Below are 21,139 nucleotides of genomic sequence, written 5' to 3'. Positions count from 1 at the left end.
ATTCGTATTATGACGGCATTAGACGTACGCTTTACAATTTTCCCTTTTTATCTGAAGGTAAACGCATGGATGAATTGGTCAAGATCTTTATGGGGCATTATTCTTTCAATCCTGGAAATGTTCTTGAGGTGATAGAAGACCGACTTTGTAGTTATAACACATATAAGACCATGTTTCTATATATTTTTAACTAACCCGGATATAAAATGCAGAATCATTTTCAAAGTACTTGTTGCAAAAGTAAAACAATAATCCTTTATTTTAATGTATGCATTTTTATTTTCTTTGTTTTATATTTGCAAATAAAACTACATGGAAGGCCTCAAGGCTTTCACTCTGTTCTTTTAGTACGGGTTCTTGAAGGTGTGATCCATAATGACCTTCAGAGCCAGCCATGTCTCATTGGCAGTGGGAACAATTTGATTGGCAGGAAGGATGAAGCCAAAGTGGCCGGTGTCCCTCAGTTCAAAGGTATAGGAGTACTTGATTCCCTGGTTGTAGGTCCAGTCGATGGAGCCTCCACTAGATTGGTCTGCAGTGAAAACAAAGGTACTTTACACAATTGTTGTCTGATTTCCTCTGACTATTCAAATTAAGGTATGTTGCTGTAAACTAGCTTAACAAGAAAAGGTTATATTAGTTATATTTATACACCAAAACACTACTGGTACTGGTAGACGTTTCTTGTATGCTGTAAGTGAGTCTGAATTGTTATGTACACCTGTTTTCTCTCAAGTATGGGGTGCTGTTAGTAAAATCACACCGGAAAAAAACATTGACTGCAATATTTTGGTTTCGTTAGCCAGTCTTAGAGGTGGGTGTTCATTTTTCAAAGTCAACATGTTATTCAGATATTTATAAAAATCAGAATCTCAAAATAAATACTTATTTCACAAGCTGAATATTTAGATTATAAACTATATTTAGTTTTCAAATTATATTTAGTCTTCAAATATTAAGTTAGGAAGCTAAGTATTTAGTTTTCAAAATAAGTATTTAATTCCCAATTGAATGTTTAAGTCTGAGCTAAATATTTATTTTGTAAACTAAATATTTAATCTCCAAGCCAAACTTTTTTTTTTTTTTTTACAAACTAAATACTTAGCTTGCTAACTAAATATTTAGACCACTAGCCAAATATTTAGCTCAGACTTAAACATTTAGTCTGGAACTAAATAACTAGTTTGCAAATTAAATATTTAGCTTTATAACCAAATTTTTAATTAGAAAGCTAAGTTTTCGTACTAACTATTTAGCTTCTAACTTAAATATTTAGTGAAAACATGACTTTGAAAAATTAACTCCCGCTCTTTTCCCCCTAAACCTAGAAATTGCTGTTAACCTTTTACTGTGTAACTTTACAAACAGCACCTTGTGCTGAGGATATAATCTCTTGCAAATGCACAATGAAGTTTACTGTGGCCAAATGATTTGGGGACTCACAGATAGTGGTGATGATGCTGCCATATCTGTAGCTGGTGCCATACAAGGAGGCCAGAGCAGTGATGGCCTTTTGAGCAACTTGGTCCTGCAGAATGAAACTGACCATAGTTACCAAACAAAAGCGCTTCAAAGGGATACAAGAAACCTTGTATAAATTTTCTTGTTTTGAGTAAGCATAACAGACTTCTGTGCAAATGACTAGAGCAGATGTGTTTCTACCAGCTCAGCCTGGTCTTTGGCAGGTTTCCTGGTGTAACCGTAGGGGAACAAAAGCATCTGTGAGTAGGAATGGATGGAGATGAAGGCCTTGATGTTGCCGTGAGACCTCACAAAGTTTACAATGGACTTGACTTCAGGCTCAGAATGAGCCCTGGTTCCACGATAGATCTCTGAGCATGGATTGTTGCTGGAACCATGTCCTAAATGTTTTAAGCATCATAGAACAAAACAGGGAAGACAAAAAGTTTTATATAGATTTTTTACATGGATTAAATTGAATTAAGTACAAAAAAATGCATCATGGAATTTACGAGATCTAAAGGAATGTCACTTATTGATAAGACACGGCACAACATTAAAGCTGATCAGAGTGTTGCACAGGGTTAGAGGAATAACTCACTAAATAAATTAAATAAGATTTAAAATGAAAGTTCAGTTGATTTACTAACAACCATTTTTCCATTTCTTATCCTGATTGTTATAGTTTTGGTTTAAAACCTAAACTACAACAATAGTTATATTGTTATAGTTAGTGCAACTAACTTTTTAGTTTTGCTCATCACCGATTGTTTGAATTTTCCTTAAGGACAAAAAGTTCTACCTCCAAACCCAGCATTCCAGTTCCGGTTTAGGTCCACACCAACACACGTGGAGCCCCGATTCTGCTTCCTGTTCTTACGCCACATTCGGTTCTGGAAACAACAGAGAAACTGTTTGATATTCTCTTTTTTTTTTCCTTTTCAGTTATCTACTTATGTACACCTGATCTGACATGTTGTTCAAATGACAAAGTTCCTAAAAAGATGCATATTTTCAGTTGTCTTAAGAACAACAGGGTCCTATAGTTTATGTTTAACTGTGCCCGTCTCACGTTGGTGTGGGTGAAGTGGTATCCATCAGGGTTGACCACCATCTCTAAGAAAACATCCATTCTGTTAAGGATTTCAGTGAGAGCAGAGTCTGTTCCATATTCTGTCACAATCTGCGAACAAAACGCAACAAATAAATATTAATAAATATTTTTTTTTCCTGCTCAGAGGCAACAGGTACTGAGGTGTAAAATGTAAAATATCAAACCACCTTCTTGGCGAACACAATGCCACTGGCCTGAGTGACCCACTCTCTGGCGTGGATTCCAGTGTCGATCCAGATAGCGGGACGGTTGCTTCCACCAGTACTGAACTGTAGAGACAAGAAGCAGAAGAAGAAGTCAGACACAGCAAAGCGCAAATGGTAAATGTGTTGGTTGTGTGATTTCCCTTTCCATTGGAAGTCATGGTTTCATTTAGAAAGAGAGTAGATTTTCTGAAACGTCTTCTACCTTGAGAACATTAAGCGGACGACCCTCATAGCTCTGACCGATCACCGTCTTGCTGACCAACTTTGGATTCTCAGCCACTAACATGTCCTGGAAACTGTAGATCTGAAAGGAAGTCAAAAAGATTAACCCTGACTCTGAAGTTGAATTTTGGAATCTTTGGTGCCATTTTTATTATGTAAGACAAAAGTAGGGCTGTATAATTATATCGATTCTACGATATTTATAAAAAAAATTCCCCCCTCGGAAAGTATCGATTTTTCATCTGCGGGTATCAATTATAAATTATGGGGGTCCAGAAGCTTATACACGCCTTTTTAACATGTCTGATTTGTGATGCCGTAGCAGCAAGACTCCGCCTCCCCCAGTCTCACTTTCAACTTGTGTTTAAAGTGCACATTATGAACTACACATTAGTTTTTAAATTGTGTTAATAGGGCAAGTAACAATGGAGTTATGCCAAAATAAGTAAACCATATTTTTCCAAATGTCAGAGAAATGTCAAAAACCGGCTTTTCTGGTAATGTGAAAGGGAATGAGCTTAAAGCAAGTAAAATGAAACGCACCTGACAATTAACCTAGATAAAAATGTCTTCGTTATGACAACTTGACATTAACCAAGACATCATGATCTGACATAAACTTGTTATAAAAGTATTACCGATTAAACTTTAAAATTATATAGCTTTATGTTATTAAAGCTAAAGTTTAATCAGTAATACTTTTATAACAAATTTATGTCGGATCATGATGTCTTGGTTAATGTCAAGTTGTCATAACGAAGACATTTTGAATAATGTCAACTTTGTATTAAATGTGTCATGATTTACCGAATGACACTTTATGACAACAGTCATAAATGTTCATGAAGACTTACTCATGTTCCTGACAGGTGTTATGTCATGTTTATGACAGTGTCATGACAGTCTTATTCACAACCCGTCAAATAAAGTGTTACCCGCAACACTAGATTCCCTTGTCTTTGGAAATCTCAAATCTTAAATAACGATGGGCTGTATTTTGTTACTAAGGAACTAAGTAAAGTTGCGCAAGTAATCGTGAAAGAGAAACGGGAACGGAGTACCAGCAAATACAGTGAGATCGCAAAATTGATCGGAGCGATCGGTGTCATCCACTTAGTAATTTATTTTTAGCTTAGTGGTTTCTGTTCTGTATGTAAAGATTTATGTTAAGAATGAATCCGCAGCAGGCAGTGGCGCTCTGTTTTGAGCTGGAAGACAAAGTCGGGAAACTCGCAGCTGAAGTCTGTGGTGCAGTAAGGACTGCCATGATGGGGATGGCTGATTGATCATTCATATTAGTAACTGATAAAGAGAATGAGAGTATGATGAGATCCTAGCAGTCTGAGAGGCCACTATTCAGAGACCCCAGCAGGGGAATGGCAGCGCTGTGCAGCTGCAAGGAGTCGATCACTACTGGGTGAGGCAATGCCACTCCCCCAGCAGCTAGTAGTAAGCAGCTTCCAGCCACGGCTAACTCCGGGAGCCAAGAAAAGCCTTTTTCCCATAGTCCAAACAACAGTCCAAAATTATAGCCATACACACACACAATTATACATTTTTGGCATTTTGTTTTGTCAAAAATTTTATACAAACAATTGAGAAATTGCCTTCATTTTCATTCTAATAATGTTATAAAACTATGTTACTTGCAATATTTTTACATCAGTTTAAGAAATGTAGACTATATATTGTCATTCTAAATTATAAAAAACTTTCATTATGAATATTTGAGGGTTTCAGTGAAATAAACTTTCATTTTTCCAAATCGGATTTTATGTTTTTCTGTGACTCAAGGTCCAAAATGCAAAAACAGTATGTACAAAAGAAAAAAATACGTGCAATCATTTGCATATTGAGAGTCTACAGAGGCTGATAATCTCCCCACTCAGCTACCAGATCACTGTTGAAACTTTGAGTTTTATGTCAAATCCACATGAATTAAATGACAGAAGCTCATTTTCTCACCACATCTTTGACTCATTTCGTCCAGCTGTACGTCTCTGTCCAATCAGAGCCAGGTTTTGTGTAGTTGATGCTTTTATTCAGTTTTCAGTTAATTCAATCCAACAGAACAATCAGAAAATGTCACCAAAATCACTCTGTCCCTCTAAAATCTTTCAGAAAATTGTAAAAGTGTATAGAATCGTATCATTTGCTGAAAATTGTGATATATATCGTATCATGAGCAGAATATTGTGTATTGTATTGTGAGATTATTGTATCGCCACAGCCCTAGACAAAACCCGATATTATAATAAACATTCTCCATCTAATATTCAGCTCTGCGTATACACTGATAATGAACTTAAACTAACCTCACTGAGGGTGTGGTAGGTGGTGTAGTCGAAGCTGTCAGTGTTTCCAGCAGGAGTGATGGACTTCATCTGCCTCTGCTCCTCATCCAGCAAAGCCTGCAACATAGCCTGGTTAAGTGATGCCTCAGAATCAAAGAGTGTGATAGAACACCAACGCAGTTTCACAAACCTCGCCCTATAGAAGGTTACACTACATATTGCTGAGTTTTGTAGCATACCTGTAAGTCTTTAATCATGGTGAAGTACTTGATGCAGTGATTCTCTAGGTAGGTCTTGACAACCTGCAGGCTATGAGAGGGAACTCTGACATCCACAGGCGTCACCCATCTCCAGAAGTCCAGCTGTAAAAACACACAGATGTTTCACATGCTGCATAAATCTGTGTTGTTTTAACTTCTACTGTCAAATGAATAGTTTCAATTGCAAAATTACCTCCAAGTCCAATATGTCTTCCAAAACTCTAACAAGGGCCAATTGGACATCATCTTTCGGGACAATCCGGAAAACCTGATGCCTACAAAAAAACACAGTGATATTATTTGTTGGATAAATTGTATTATTAGTAATTATCAAATATTTGTTGTATCATGTAGCCTTGTAGTTAAATTTAGATAATGTTTCTGTGTGTTAAATAACTTTGATTCTATCCTGAGACTTCCCTGGGAAATAGGGGTGACAGCTACTCTCAGCAGCTGTTGCCCTGCAGGACTTCCTACAAGACAGAGGTGTTAATTGCTCCCAGCAGAGTTTTACAAGCCTGACAATGAACTCTGCTCTGTGCTGCTTTGTGATACAAAGCCGTTGCTTTGAAGCTATGCAACGTGTCTTATTCCACACCGTGCCTGGAGCAAGAAAGATTTAGAGTATAGATAACATGTGTCTAGAATAGTGAATGTTATTTAGCGCTGCAACCATATGATGAATGTTTTGACCCCACCCCATAGAGTTGCAGCGCCCCGTGTGGCAGGGATCCTGAAATCAATAAAATAGAGGAGCGGGAGATGTGTTTTTCAGAGCGGTTGGAGATTTGTAACTGAAAGCACATCTCTGTCTGCTCTCCTCGCGAGAAACAAAGAATCTAACTCTCTTGTCTTCCTGTGTTTTGTTTAATAGGTATTTAGACCTGACATTATTTGGTCCTTCGCAGCCGGATGCCAAAATACCGGAAGGATTCCAGCGGGCATGGTGGACCCCAGTAAAGACCGTGCGCACGGCAAGTTTCCTAGTGGAAGCTTATCAGAACCTGTTCAAGGGCTGGCGCTCTGCCTGCCTGCTGGGATCTTACGGTTGACGGCTCTGAGGGGAAGACAGGAGAGGGTGAGTGGATTCTTGTTTAAAAGTGTGGCGAATGACTGAGGGTCATTGCGCGAATAAGAAAACCCTGTAAATTCTAGACTCTAACAGGTAAAAATAAAACATAGAATCCGTGAAGGGCGTCCGAAGTCGTTGATCAAAAATTTCGTGGAAAAGGCGCACGGAGCCTAGTATAAACCTGCAATAAATTTAATCAATTTGGCGATAAAAAAAAAAAAAAAAAAAAAAAAAAATTTTTTTCAATTCGATATATAAAAATAAAATTTAAACAACAATACAAATATTTAAATCAGGCACTAAATTTGTAATTGGAACGGATGGCGGAGTCCGACGAGGCGGGCGTTTAAATTCCGTGTGAGTGTGATTGGAGATATAAATACCGCTTGGTGTTTTATCTCATATAAAAAACAGTAGGGTTGTAACCAGCAAACCTGTCTTGGATGCAGAGGTAAGAACCCCCCACTCGAACGAGTTGAAGCGGGGGTTACCACTACAGGTATTTTTAATTGCTGGCCTACTGAAAAGATCTCCAGTTTATAGGATTCCCTAGGAGTCGGACAAACTGGACCAAATTGTAAAAAAAAAAAAAAATGGGGAAAAGTATAAGCAAGAATAAGCCAACAGACAGTTTAAAATCAAATGACTGGAAATATGTTGAAAATCAGGATCCGCATAAAATAAAACATTTAGATAAATGGATAACAAACTATAACTTTGACTGCCGTCTAAACTCACAGAAACTAACAGTACTGCAGGATAAAATAAAGCAAAAACAAAGTCAAACCCAAAGAAAATGTGCAAAGAAGGGTATGTGGATGTAAAATTTTGGTTAGAATTAGCAAAAAAAAAAAAAAAAAGAGAAGAGGGGGGAAAGAAATCAAAGAATTTGATGTTTTATAGAAGGGAGGATGATGAGACAAGTTTCAGAAGTGTGAAAAGGCAGGCAGACGAGGCAGTCGAGCAGCAGGAGGGGGAGGGGAAGTAGCTGAAGTTACCAAATACCAAAATAACAAAACAGAAGGGGAGAAACAAAAAATACAAAATGCAAAACTATACCCCGACTTGCCCTCACCCCCACAATATGAGGAAAAAGGTAGTGAGGGACCTTTTACTAGATCGCAAAAAGCAAACTTTAAGTGGTCTAAGAACTGGGGAGAAACTTTGGTGCAGGGAGCTGCAGCTCCCACTGGGCTTTTTCTCCCTCCCCCATGTTGCCCTTCAGAAGAGCCAAATAGTCAGCCACACACGACTGATCTTTATCCTATGATACAAGTAGCAAATCCTAATGCAGGGGAAGATGGAGCAGCGCCCACGATTCTGGTATATACAACGTGGACCCTGGAGGATATAAAAAAGGCGCTAGAAGGGATCACACCTCTTAAAGAGGATGTGAACCGCTTTGTTGAAGACATGAATAACATATGTGAATCTTATCATTTAAACGGACATGAGGTTCAACAAGCCTGGATGACTGCTCTAGGCAGTGACTGGCATCATGTTCGAGGAGACTGGACCCCATTATTAGCAGGGAACCCTCCTCAAGTTCTTGCACACAATAGTAACGAATTAACAAACAGAGTTAATGCTTTAGCAGCAAGGACAGTTCAAAGATATCAACGCAGAGCAAACTACACTGAGATAAGTAGAGTCAAACAGAAGGAGGAAGAATTGTTTGACGAATACAGCCTGAGAATGACAAAAGTATTTAGAACACACAGTGGGTTGGTGGAAAATGATGATGAAAATGGTCCATATAAACAGCAGCTAAAGAATGCATTACACGCAGGGTCAAAAGATGCGATTAGAACATGGGTAGCTAAACATTACATAGGATTGGGGACTGGGACTTTAAATGAATACATTAACCACGCTATATACGCAGAAAAGGTCTCAAAAGAAAAGAAAAAGGTTTCAGGAGCTTTTTTCCAAGATGAGGAGCAAATATTTTATCAAGAAAGTTTAGAGAGTGAAGAGGTCCAATTTAAATCTACAGGATTTATTATCTATGGACAGTGTAAGACCAGACATAACACTTTTCATGCAGAGATGGCCTTATGTAGCTAGGATTAGCTTTGATTCCAACCACTGATGGGCACATAGCAGTTAAAAGGCAGTCAGAAATAAAAAAATAAAAAAAAGGGGAGATTTCTTTGTTGTTAAGGGGAATGGAAATCCACACTATTGTTATACATTAGATGTGCCCGACAGACCCCCACCTAACTTTACTCAGGCACTCCTGACTGAGGGAGCCATCTCTGCCCCCCAGGATTAAATGCCTCCAGACAACTAACACATAATTCTTTGGTTCAAAAATGCGGCTGGGCCTGATAAGAATTATGAAGACAGGCTCAACAAGGTCACTCCAACTAAAATCACAGTGACCTATCTGTATACAGATACAAAACACACAGCCGTTGTAGCTGTCGCTCTTCCTGATGATTTAAAATCTTTAGACGGAACGTGGACCTCCCTGCATGTATCTCTGTTTAAACAAAGAAATGAGCAGTGGAATCAATTAGGTAATCTTGTTGAGGAAGGAGAAGCAGCTACCGATTGGGTAACTACTTCCTCAAACATAGAAACTAGTGCTTCTACTGGTTTAACTAGAAAAGCATTGTTCTGGACAACAGGGGTGCAAAAGGGACAGCATTTGTACTCCAAACAAAACTGACAAATGTTACTTACAGAAGAAGAGGAAGTTCTTTTAAAAGACGTTCCTGATAAATTATGGTCAAAGGGGCCCACAGACGTGGGTCTTGTGAAGGAAGCTTTGCCAGTGCAAATTAGACCCAAAACAGAGTTTAGACCAAAAGTTAAGCAATATCCTTTAAAAACAGATGCACAGGAGGGTATAAAACTAGAAATTAAAGATCTTATTGTGGCAGGAGTCATAGTGCAGTGTGAAAATACTCCATGTAACACTCCTATTTTTCCTGTTAAAAAACAACTTGTATAAGTGGGCTGCTATATTGAGCCATGGCGTTTTTGCATGTCTCAACTGGGGGGATGGTAAGATACATTAACATTACTCTATTTATGGATTTATTTCTTTTTTAAGAACTTTTAATGTATTACAAAAGGTCATTTCATTTCAAAAGTGCCTACAGAAAGAAGAGAGGGCTGCAAATGAAATAAGGAAATAAAAATAAAATACAATTAGCTACAATGGGACTTTTAAAATGGGTAGAGGATACAGATAAAACAAAAAAAATCTTTAGAGAAACAGGCTCTAACTGTAAGAGGCATTGCTCCGATAACAACAAACTGCAGTATGCAACCGATTCTAGATAGTTTCACAATCAGTCTTTTTAAACTGACCAAAACTTTAGGATAGATAAAATATTATTAAATCTACAGGAATTATGGATGAATAAGACAGAATAAAATAGAAGTAACTCACTTGTTGACTAGAAATTGATTGAATATAGAAAAAGTTTGCTACACTGTACAAATTTGTTGTTGAAGGATAATATTAAGTTAGAAATAATTTATGGGTTAATCAAAGAGGATCTGGTGGAACTTTTGTAGAGAATAATGTAGATCAGGAGACTTGCAGCCCCCCCTTGTAGCAGCTCCGCAGGGGGGCCACAGAGTTGGGCTGTAACTGCTACTACACTAGATTCGACTAATTAACATGTGAAGCCTCTTTGCAAATCACCATTTTTTTTTAAGTGTGAAGAAACCCCCACTTGTAGTAGCTTCGCAAGACAGAACGAGAGGGTGTGATGTAAATCACTTTCACTCCCAACATCTAAAAGTACCTCCTGACAAAATATCAGTAGTGGAACGACAAAAGGTTTTTAAGTTCAAATTTTAAAATTAGAAGAAACTAAAACATATCTGATGATTCGAGGGCCAAAGCCTAATAAAGCAGTAGAAGAATTAAGAGTTCCTCCTAAAATCCTTATTAATTCTGTTTCCTTCCATGGGGTCACTCCCTCCAAGAGGTGAGGGAGGGGTTTATGGTAGGTTTCAGGGTTTGTTTTGTGATCTGACAAAAGGTTGCTCGGGTTAGTGTAGATAGTTTAAACATGCAAATAGCAAGGAATAATATGGAAAATGTTAAATATAAGTTTTTTACATCCAAACACTGATTTACTGTTTTCTTTTAATATTACTTTATATATTGAGTAGTGAGTAGTTTGGATTTTTATTTTTGAATTTGTTTTTGTTGGTCTGACTCTTTGGTTGGCTATTTGTTGTGCACTCATTTAGTTAACTTTAAGTGTCCGTTCTTTATATTTTGTTAAATATAACAAATTAATTTTTTTTTCTTTTGAGTTACCAGTTTCCTCTGGCCCTGTTGCTCATCATACAGATGAGCTCCAGCTGATTGGTGTCCATATATGGGTGTCAAACTTCCTTAGCGGGCCATTCCATTTGTTCACCCAGGGAGGGGGAAATTTGGTTTTTAGTTTAATTTCTTTCATTTGTAGATTTGGTAATATTCTGACCAGTATTTGTTAGGTTTTTGTGTGTTTCATTACCGCTAGTGTGTGTTAATGGTCTGATCAGCCACTATTTAAGTTCCCCTCATGTCATGTCTTGTTAGGTCGGTTTGTGCTTGAGTTTGTTCTGTTACCGACTGAATTGTACTTTGTTATGTTGATTTTAGTTTGGGCCCAATTTATCGTTTTTTGATTTTTTTGTTGACTATATTTTGAATTTTCTTCGACGTCTCTCTGGCTGGTTAATGCAAAACCTTCACAGAGTCTTAATTGGTAAACACGCCTTGTCAAACACTAGTGAAAATTTTTGAGGAGTTTGTAAAATGAATTATCTGACAATCATAAGAGTTAAATGTGATAAGGAGCTTTAAAACTGTAATGTGAAGTGTTTTGGGAAAATAGTAATCTTGAAGATTAAAGCATGCTAACATAAATTGTTTTGTTTGTTTTGACGAGTTTTACCTTTTGGGAAAAAGGCAGCATTGACTTTGGTAGAATTTCCCAGGGAACATCATAAACCTGTTTTATCAACATCGTTATTTAAACGTAGTAGAAATGTGATGCATTAGCAGATAATGCATCATCAGGGGGGAGAATATGTTATAGGTTTATCTTTTATATTACTTGAATAAAATTTTTTATTTGAAGAATGCTTTAAGAAATGTTTTGAAGAATCTGTTATTGATTGAAGTTATCACTAATCAGTAAAAGTACTCAGGTGGGATTATAATGATTTTTCTAAACTTGATTTTTGTTTTGATTTACATCCATTTAAAACGATTTTGAATAAAACTTTAAATTCAACGATAAGTAAAAGTCCTAGGTAAAATTGGTATATTCTGAAAATGTCCAGATTTGTTAAATTATACATTGACATTATAATTTCTCCGGGTTTAACTCTTTTGAATTTTGTTTAAGGAAAGCATGTTGAATGTTTTAGACAAATAACCAGTAAGATCCAGTTTGTACTATAAAAGTAATTTAAACTGGACTGTCTAATTCACATTGATATTCATTGTTTTAATGATAAATGTAAACTGTACAACTGCAGCAAATTTTAAGCTTTTGTTTATTGTTTTGTTTTGTTTATTTTGTTCTATTTTATAAGATTGGTTTAAGAGGAAGATCTGCATATGTTTAACATTTTGGCAAAACATTACTTTGGAAACATGTCTTTTGAAGCTGGTGATTACAGGGTTTTGTGCATTAGTTTCTTTGTTAGTACCTGTATATGTATATCCTACATCTGCTGAAGATCTAATACTTTCTTTGTCTAGTGTTTTGTTTCAGAAGAGGCAACACTTACAGAAACGTGAAGTGACATGGAAAATACAGATACTGATCCGACATACATCGATGCCATCGGAGTCCCTCGTGGAGTGCCTGATGAATATAAATTAGTTGATCAGGTTGGGGCTGGTTTTGAATCTACAATTTGTTGGTGGTGCACGATAAACAAAAACGTAGACAGAATAAATTACATCCATTACAATGTACAAAAACTGGGCAACTGGACACAGGCTGGTTTCGAGGCAGTGCATGAACAGCCGGCTGCTACTTCACTGATGGCTTTTCAGAACCGCATAGCTCTTGATATGCTGCTGGCTGAGAAAGGAGGGGTGTGCATGATTTTTGGAGAAAAGTGTTGCACATTTTTGCCAAACAATACAGCAGCTGATGGGAGCTTGACGAAGGCCATTACAGGGCTCCGTACCCTTAATGGCAAAATGAAGGAATACTCTGGAGTGGATACTTCCATGTGGGATGCATGGATGGATGCCTTTGGGAAGTATAGAAACCTTGTGTCCTCTGTCTTAGTATCAATTGCAGTTTTTGCTGCAATTTTGACTTTGTGTGGATGTTGTTTTGTTCCGTGCCTGCGTTCTTTGTTTCACCGTCTCATTACCACAGCGATTTCACCCATGGAGGACCAGATGGCACAGATGTATCCTTTATTAGAGAAAAAATCTGATGTTGACAAAGAATACTCTGATGAGGATTCTTCTGACAGGTATCCAGATCCTGGCTTTTGGACTGGGTATGACCCCTGAGTGTAAACATGTTTGCTTTCCAGACAATGATCTCCCAGCTGAAAATCATTTGAAGTGACTGTTTTTGGAGGGATATAAGACGTCCCCAAATATTCGATAAACAGGAGGGAACTGTTGGATAAATTGTATTATTAGTAATTATCAAATATTTGTTGTATCATGTAGCCTTGTAGTTAAATTTAGATAATGTTTCTGTGTGTTAAATAACTTTGATTCTATCCTGAGACTTCCCTGGGAAATAGGGGTGACAGCTACTCTCAGCAGCTGTTGCCCTGCAGGACTTCCTACAAGACAGAGGTGTTAATTGCTCCCAGCAGAGTTTTACAAGCCTGACAATGAACTCTGCTCTGTGCTGCTTTGTGATACAAAGCCGTTGCTTTGAAGCTATGCAACGTGTCTTATTCCACACCGTGCCTGGAGCAAGAAAGATTTAGAGTATAGATAACATGTGTCTAGAATAGTGAATGTTATTTAGCGCTGCAACCATATGATGAATGTTTTGACCCCACCCCATAGAGTTGCAGCGCCCCGTGTGGCAGGGATCCTGAAATCAATAAAATAGAGGAGCGGGAGATGTGTTTTTCAGAGCGGTTGGAGATTTGTAACTGAAAGCACATCTCTGTCTGCTCTCCTCGCGAGAAACAAAGAATCTAACTCTCTTGTCTTCCTGTGTTTTGTTTAATAGGTATTTAGACCTGACATTATTCCAGCAAGTTACTTACTGAGGTGGTAGCACATGAAAAAAAAAAAGTTGTGTGGCTCTGCTTTTGCAGATGTTGGATACTAAAAAAAACATTTATCTTCGCCAAGCAGCTCTGACATTGGTTTTTTTTTACCTTGGCCCTGTCTGAGTGTGAAATAAACAAAACCCTACTTCCTGAAAGGCTATGTGTCACTCTTGGAGAGTAATAGTACTTATGAAATGAACATTTTAATCGTCTTTATTTGCGAATTGCAAGCACCCAAGATCACATCTGACAATTTTGCTTTGGGAAAACAGTTTTACTTTTCCTCCATGAATTATGGTGCAGGATTTTTTTAAAACTACTAATGAAAACTGAAATACATTTTTCTCAATGAGTAGTAATTGATGTTTTTTTAATATAAAGGACAAGTGCATGCTAGGAGTTAGCCAAATGACTGAGCAAGGATGTAAGGAATATGGTGTGCTTGGAGACAGAAGCTGTGTCTCCATTGACCATATTATATTAATTACTCAATTTGACATTTTGAAATTAAGTTTGCTTCATGGAAACACCAATTTTTAAAAAGGTTTTGCAGGTAGGATGAGGTGATCGCTTGAATAAACTCATTCATGCGTGATTGTAATTATCTTTTTTATTCAATGGAAACACCGCAATCGCAAAATTGTTTTTTTTTTTACATTAGTGGAATATTAGCAAAGTACTGTGCACATATAGAATGTAAATGCTGCTAGAGTGTAAGAGGTGAAACAATAGCACCGCTGTTTTGTCATTCTGCCTTTTATGTCTTGGACCACAAGATGGGTTATTTACGGCTATGAGATGGATGCACGATGTACACCTGCCAGTCATTTTTCTCCTGCACATCAGTTGGTTACCATTTACACTTTTAAATGGTAACCAACTGACGTGGTTACCATCAGTTGTAAATATGTCCACCAAACATGTCCTCTGTTTCTGTGTGAAAATAATTCTGTTTTAGACTCATTTGTCCAACGAACATTATTACAGACCCAGTCTTTATCTTCAGTTTCTGTGATTATTTTCTGGCTTCATGTTTTTCCTACAAAGCAAAAGTTTCCTTCTCCTTGTAAAGTCTGTTTCTGACTGTGCAAACATGGACTTTAATATAACCAGCAGTAAGAGTCAGCTGTAGGCCCCATGATGAGATTTTAGGGGTTTTGGAGTACATTTCTTCAGGAGCAGACCAAGCTGCTCCTGAAGAAATGGCTCAACAGCTCAAACCTCCTTCAGAATGCAGAGTCACGAGGTTCTAATAATGTTCTTCCGACTCAATATGTCTATGCATATTTTTGGCAATTTTAAGTGGAAATGACAGTGGGGTATCCCAATCAACCCACAAGACACAGATTTTTAAAATTTTTTATATCATAATTCACTTAAAAAATTTAAAATGCATTTTCTTCATTTAAATTACTTGAAATTATCACTTACTTAGTGCAAACGTAAGTAAAAAAAAATCTAAAACATCACTGACGTTTGCTCAATAACGTATGTTTCAAATTTTGAAGCATTATTACTTATTACTTGTATGTTGTCAACATTGTGTACATTCATAATAATTACAAAGCAGACTTTGCTCCGTGTGCCTTCCTTCTTGCACACTGATAAAAAAATAAGCAAAAATAACAGAATTTTGCTTGACTCAGTGTAGTCAATGGTCAGAAGAAGGTTTGCTGGCTCACTTACCCATGGAAGTCTCCCTTGCTGAGAACAGCAACAAGCAGAGCAGCAAACGCAACGAGCTTCTTCATCATGATGGAATAACTCAAACACACTCTTGGACCAAACATCTTTTTAAAGGCTGCAGTGGGTCAAATCCATCCTCAGTCCATATTCAGGAATACATTTGGGTTTCGTCAGCAGGAGTTGCACCATGCTGATTGAAGTTAAGGCTTTTAGACAAACATATGTTGCGTCCAGTTTACCAAGAAAAAGGAAGCTAGTTCAAAGCTTGTTTTGTCACACAGCAATATAACACACTTCCTCATAGGTGCATCTATGCACATTCTGTAAGAAATGTGGTCTGAATGTTGTTTGTTTCCCTGTTGCATTTTATTTTTCATATTGATATAAAATATATAAGCTTGGGAGTTACAGTATATGAAGGTGTTGTATTGTAAAGAAATAAATAATAGCTATTAATTGCGTGAAAAGTGTTCCATTTATGAGTTATTGTCTTATTTGTTTTGTTGGGTGTGTGCTTAGAACTTATTTTATGAACTTCAAAATAAATTTTGTGAGATATGCAGATACCACAGCAACCTTGCTGTTTTTTGTCCCAGACTGGTATAGATTTACCCTTAATCAAGCTAAATTAAAAACATTTAGCTTGATTAAGCTAAACTGATAAAACTGAAACTGAACATGTACTGTAGGTCCACATGTTTTTACATAAATGTAGTCTATAGACGTAAATTCAAACTGGGAGGCTCTCTTCAGCCAACAGGTGTTATGCATCAATTACCACGCCTCCGTCTCAGCCAACCAGCACCAGACTGTCGCTTTGCTCCAGCCAATCACCACGCAAGAGCTCCTCCAAAAGGCCAAATAACCACAGATCCACCTGCTTCAGTCGTGCTTCGACCCACCTCCTCCCCGTCTCCACCCTCATCCTCCCGGGCATCTTCCAGACTCCCTCCAGGCTCCTTCCTCTCCAGGCTCCACTCCACCACCAGTGTCCGGGTCCGGGTTAAGACTACCCTGAGCTTCGCCCCGAGCCAATCATCCAAGCTCTCGAGAAGGACCTCGCTGCAGCAAACAGAAAGGGGCGGGGACGGACCTTTCCTTCAGTCCCATACCTTATTTGGGAATAGGACTATTGCATTCCGGAAATGAAGGGGGCGCTATTTTCATAATCACTGGTATAAATACCTTAAGACGCAGGTTAAGAGGAAAGGAAGAAGAAAGAAAGAAGTTTGAGAGGTTCTTCCACTGGTGTTCGGCACACGATCAACAATGCAAAACTCACAAAGTCAACAAAAGGTAATTTTACCTTCTTAAAATTTTTTCACATAGTAAATCAATACGCTTTTCTAGATTAGGTTGAAAATACAATTAACAGCTGTAAACTAGTGAAATTCGTAATTCATCCAGGGGAAGGCTAATTTTAGCATGTACCATAGCTAATTATTATCCCGCAGGGCACCATTAGATACAAATAGAAAAGTAGATAACGTGTATAATTGAGAAATGTATTTTATTCTCAAACTTTGTTTTTTATTTTCATTATACAGATCCACATATATATTTGCAACATGAACATAAATATTGCTATTCCCTTTGCTCATACAAGCTACAGAACCATTTAGCACAAACTGCTATGGTTCAACATAATGGTATGTATAACTACATTTGAAAAATATAAAATATTTTTTACATACCAGTTTTCTAGTGTTTCTCTTTTATTTTTAAAGGTTAATTGGTGTACAATATGTTTTGTACACCAATGTTAAATTTCTGGAAAGTCTAATATATTTTATAAACTAACAGCTGCCATTATATTTGGGTGTAGTACCCAGATGTGATACTCTAAAGACGAGTAGCACTACTTCAATATAGTTTTAGTAAGTAACTGCAATAAACTACACTAGTAAGAGTAACAAAGTATTTGGTGAAATGGCTATTATTAACTGCTGTTTTACTGATCATAATGTGCAATGTGATTTTTTATTTTGTTTGGTTTTTTGTTTTTTTCAGATGCCTCTGAAGGTTCTTGAAGCTGTTCTCCAGGAGGTGATACCGGCACAGGGAGACTCAGCCTACCTCACCTTGGCATTGACCTGCAACTGCTTTGAAGCCGTTGTGTCTGAGCCAGTTTTCAGGAAGATGACTCACTTTGCTTGACTGGATGGTAGACCTTTGACCTTTTTCACCTAAAACATGTGAAATTAGATTTCAACTACATGAAATCGATTTTTCATTAACAGGTGAGATCAACTGGGGCAAAATTTCAAAAACATTCAAGGCAGAAAACCGGATTCCTTTTGCGTTTGTAACGTGTTCTTCCTGCAACCGGTAATATAAAGACTGTGGGCTTCACCGGCAATGGAAGACGAGGAGAGTACCCTGGTTACTACTGTGATGGCCGACCTGGACACTGCCCTGACTTCTCCTGAATGCAAGGAGAATATTAGTTGCTTTCCTCAGTCTTTCACACATTTCAGTTGTCACACATTGTTTATTTTTTTTGTGACATGCCATTTTAAATCATTTCTGCTAAAGAATATTTGCCTTTTGACTTGTGCAGTCATCCTTTTTAATAATGTGTTCTTTCAATATTATTTACATTTTTGAATGTTCCTTTTGTTGTAGTTCAGTTGATTTACATTATTTAGTTTTCATAGAAATGGTGCCGTTTCCACACAAAGTTACATTGTGGCTGTAATTTGTTGGAGAGAGTAGAACCAATAAAGTAGTTGTAAATATATTGTAACAGCGTTATTTAACAATAGGATAACCTTGTTTTAAAAATTTTAAATGCAAGCATAGCTAATAACTTGCAATATTTTATATGTGTAAATACAATGTTTTCTATACTTTTTGAACAATGACTGGAATCAATACAAATTTTCTTTACAAACCTGACATACAGCCAAGTTGTTTATGTTTGAACAGAATCAACTGTTGGGGTTTTTGTAATAAAGTAAGCAGATACAGAAACATATTGTTCGGTTACAAAGTCATAATACAAACATAACATTAAAGGTATCCTGAGCCGGACTTGATGAAGGGAGATGAGCCCGGCGCCGTTAGGCTGGGATGGAGACACATGATCAGGTGATTGGCTGAGCAGGTGAGATGAAGACAGTTATAGTTAGAAATTACACATTGGTTTAATTAATGTAACCAGTGACTTTATTCAAAAAGGTTTTCATATAGAAAAAAGATCATTCTCTCTGGCAGTTACCAGCGCAGTGTCTACTGCCGGGGTCCGAGTCCCAAAGATTATTTCTTGTCAAATAAACTTTCTAAAACCTACTTTCTGTGAGTCTTTCCAGGCTGAAGCTACATTTAAAGTTTTAAATTAATCCCTTTGGGTTTTGCAACAATTGGATATTTAAGGTCTTTATTTTATGAATCAATTGATAGAATTGATATGGGATTTCTAAATGGAATAGTGGGACACCAATCAGTTTACTGGTTGAACTGGAGTCCTTATAGCAAAAGTTTCCAATGAGACATTATGGTAAACAATGATAATAGCAGAGCCAGGTCACCTGCAACCAAAAATATTCTAGTTTTCAGAATGGCACTTGTTAGAAGTTAATAAGTCCTTTGGTTTGTTTGTAAATTATATTCACAATGTGAATAATAAGAAAAGTATTTGGCAAATAAACAACAAAAGTGCCCTGTGAATGGACGTACTAAGTTGGCCAAAATTGTTGACTAAATGTTTTACTGACCAAACCTCTTTTCCATCTAGTTCTTATTTAATAAGCCAGAGGCTGTTATATTTTAGATTTTAACTTATTTATTTTAAGAGTACCATTCACAACATCAAAATATATTATTTGAACTTCATTTGTTTATATCTGTTTTCTTAATCTGCGATGGACTGGCGATCTGTCCAGGGTCAGCAGCCCTCATGACCCCACTATAGGGATCAATCATGATAATTAATGGATGGATAAATGTGCTCTTAATGTAATGTACATTTGTCTCCAAAATATTGATTTGATTCATGTTTTATGACTTTTGTTTGAGATAGATTGGGTGTAAGGATAGATAAATACATCTCCATAATGTTTCCTTATTGTTGCTTATTCTAGATCGTTTGTTACTAATATAATTTTAAATAAAGATTTAATAAAGATTTGAAAATAAAAAAGTGACTTACCACGTGACAGACATACCACGTGACATATCACGTTTCGTAGCCATTTCTTTACTATTTAATTTGTATTTTTAACGTTGAACGTGTTCTTGGGTGTTTTAAAAGACGTTGTCAAATAAAATACGTTATTATTAGTATAATTATTATAACACGATCGGCACAGGAAATAGTGTCACTAGCGCCCCCTTCATTTCCGGAATGAAATAGTCCCATTTCCATATAAGGTATGAGACTGACAGTGGTCCGTCCCCACCATTTCCATATAAGGTATGAGACTGACAGTTGTCCGTCCCCGCCCCATTCTGTTTGCTGCAGCGAGGTGTACGTACTTGAAGCAATTCTCAGAACGCACGTCTTCTGCCGGTGTCCGAGCGCCAAAGAACTTAGGGTCAATAAAACTTTCTAACTGCTGCTTTTCTCTGCGTGAGTCTCTCCAGATTGAAATAAAATTATAAGAAAACTGCATTGTACAGACGCAGATCAGGGCCACTGAAAAAAAGAAAGAATTTTGACTTTTGGTCTCAGAAGACTGAAGTAAAATTTCTGACATTAAAATTCTAAGCAGCTGATAATTTTATTAATTAATTCTGAAATTTTTATTTAGAGGAAGCTAATTGTGCTAAATATTTTCAATGTTAGCAAAAACGCTAAGTCTCAAGCACTAAACTGAAAATTAGCCCAACTACTATGGAGTGAAAATAGTGTCAAAAAGATTTGTGTGTGCGTAAAACGAGTGCACAACTATTTTTGAGACTCATTTCACGCCTTGGTGGAAGCTCCAAGATTTGTGTGTAGATGGTGCGTTTACATGGTAGTAAAAGCTGGGGCATCTGAGTTTTCTTCGGAACTGTTTCTTTTTTCCATAGTTCAATACGTATTTCTCTCTTTACTTGTCTCGTGGCTTAGACATATTTTTGTGAGAGAAAAATACATATGTCATTACACCCACGTCTACTTTTTAATACTATAAGATTGTTTATATATGAATCCGCATTTGGGACCTATACAACTGTAATTACTTGGGTAAAAAATTCGACCACTAGGTGGTGGAAGTTTATTCCGCTCTGACTGGGAAAAGCATTAATTCAAACTGAGAGAAGAAACAAGAGAATGGCGGGTCAGCCGAGTGATCGTGTTCGTGGTCTACCGTCCGAAGTAAGTGGATGTTAAAATTTGCACGTTTTACTGACCGTTGTAATGCGTATTTTTTAGATTATTTCATATTACGTTTTACGTTTCAAGTAGTTCGACCCAAAGTTCTCGCCCTTCTATGTTAGCAATAGCTCATGTCTACGTTAGCTAAGCTACTATTAGTCCTCGATTAGTATCACGCATCGGTACAGTTTAAAACAGTATCTTCCTGGCCCATTACAGCTATGTCCAATATGTTCAATATAAAGTTCACATTCAATTGGGGCATGTAAATATGCTGTCTTTACATCCATCT

The 21,139-nt window shown here is 37.1% G+C and overlaps 1 protein-coding gene across 1 annotated transcript; it reads right to left on the bottom strand.

The window, feature by feature from the left end:
- Positions 1 to 256: 256 nt before the first annotated feature.
- Positions 257 to 15,811, bottom strand: LOC102227745 (carboxypeptidase A1-like). Its single transcript, XM_023352007.1, has 11 exons — positions 15,546 to 15,811; positions 5,751 to 5,832; positions 5,537 to 5,659; positions 5,319 to 5,414; positions 2,984 to 3,085; positions 2,743 to 2,844; positions 2,534 to 2,644; positions 2,264 to 2,354; positions 1,663 to 1,862; positions 1,444 to 1,528; positions 257 to 532 (listed from the first exon to the last, which is right to left on the bottom strand). Exons 1-11 carry the CDS (start codon positions 15,647 to 15,649, stop codon positions 345 to 347), a joined length of 1,284 nt encoding a protein of 427 aa, XP_023207775.1. The 5' UTR covers positions 15,650 to 15,811; the 3' UTR covers positions 257 to 344.
- Positions 15,812 to 21,139: the final 5,328 nt, after the last annotated feature.

Source organism: Xiphophorus maculatus, chromosome 2 (assembly GCF_002775205.1).
Source record: "Xiphophorus maculatus strain JP 163 A chromosome 2, X_maculatus-5.0-male, whole genome shotgun sequence".
NCBI lineage: Eukaryota > Metazoa > Chordata > Actinopteri > Cyprinodontiformes > Poeciliidae > Xiphophorus > Xiphophorus maculatus.
This window is presented reverse-complemented; position numbering and strand designations above follow the sequence as displayed.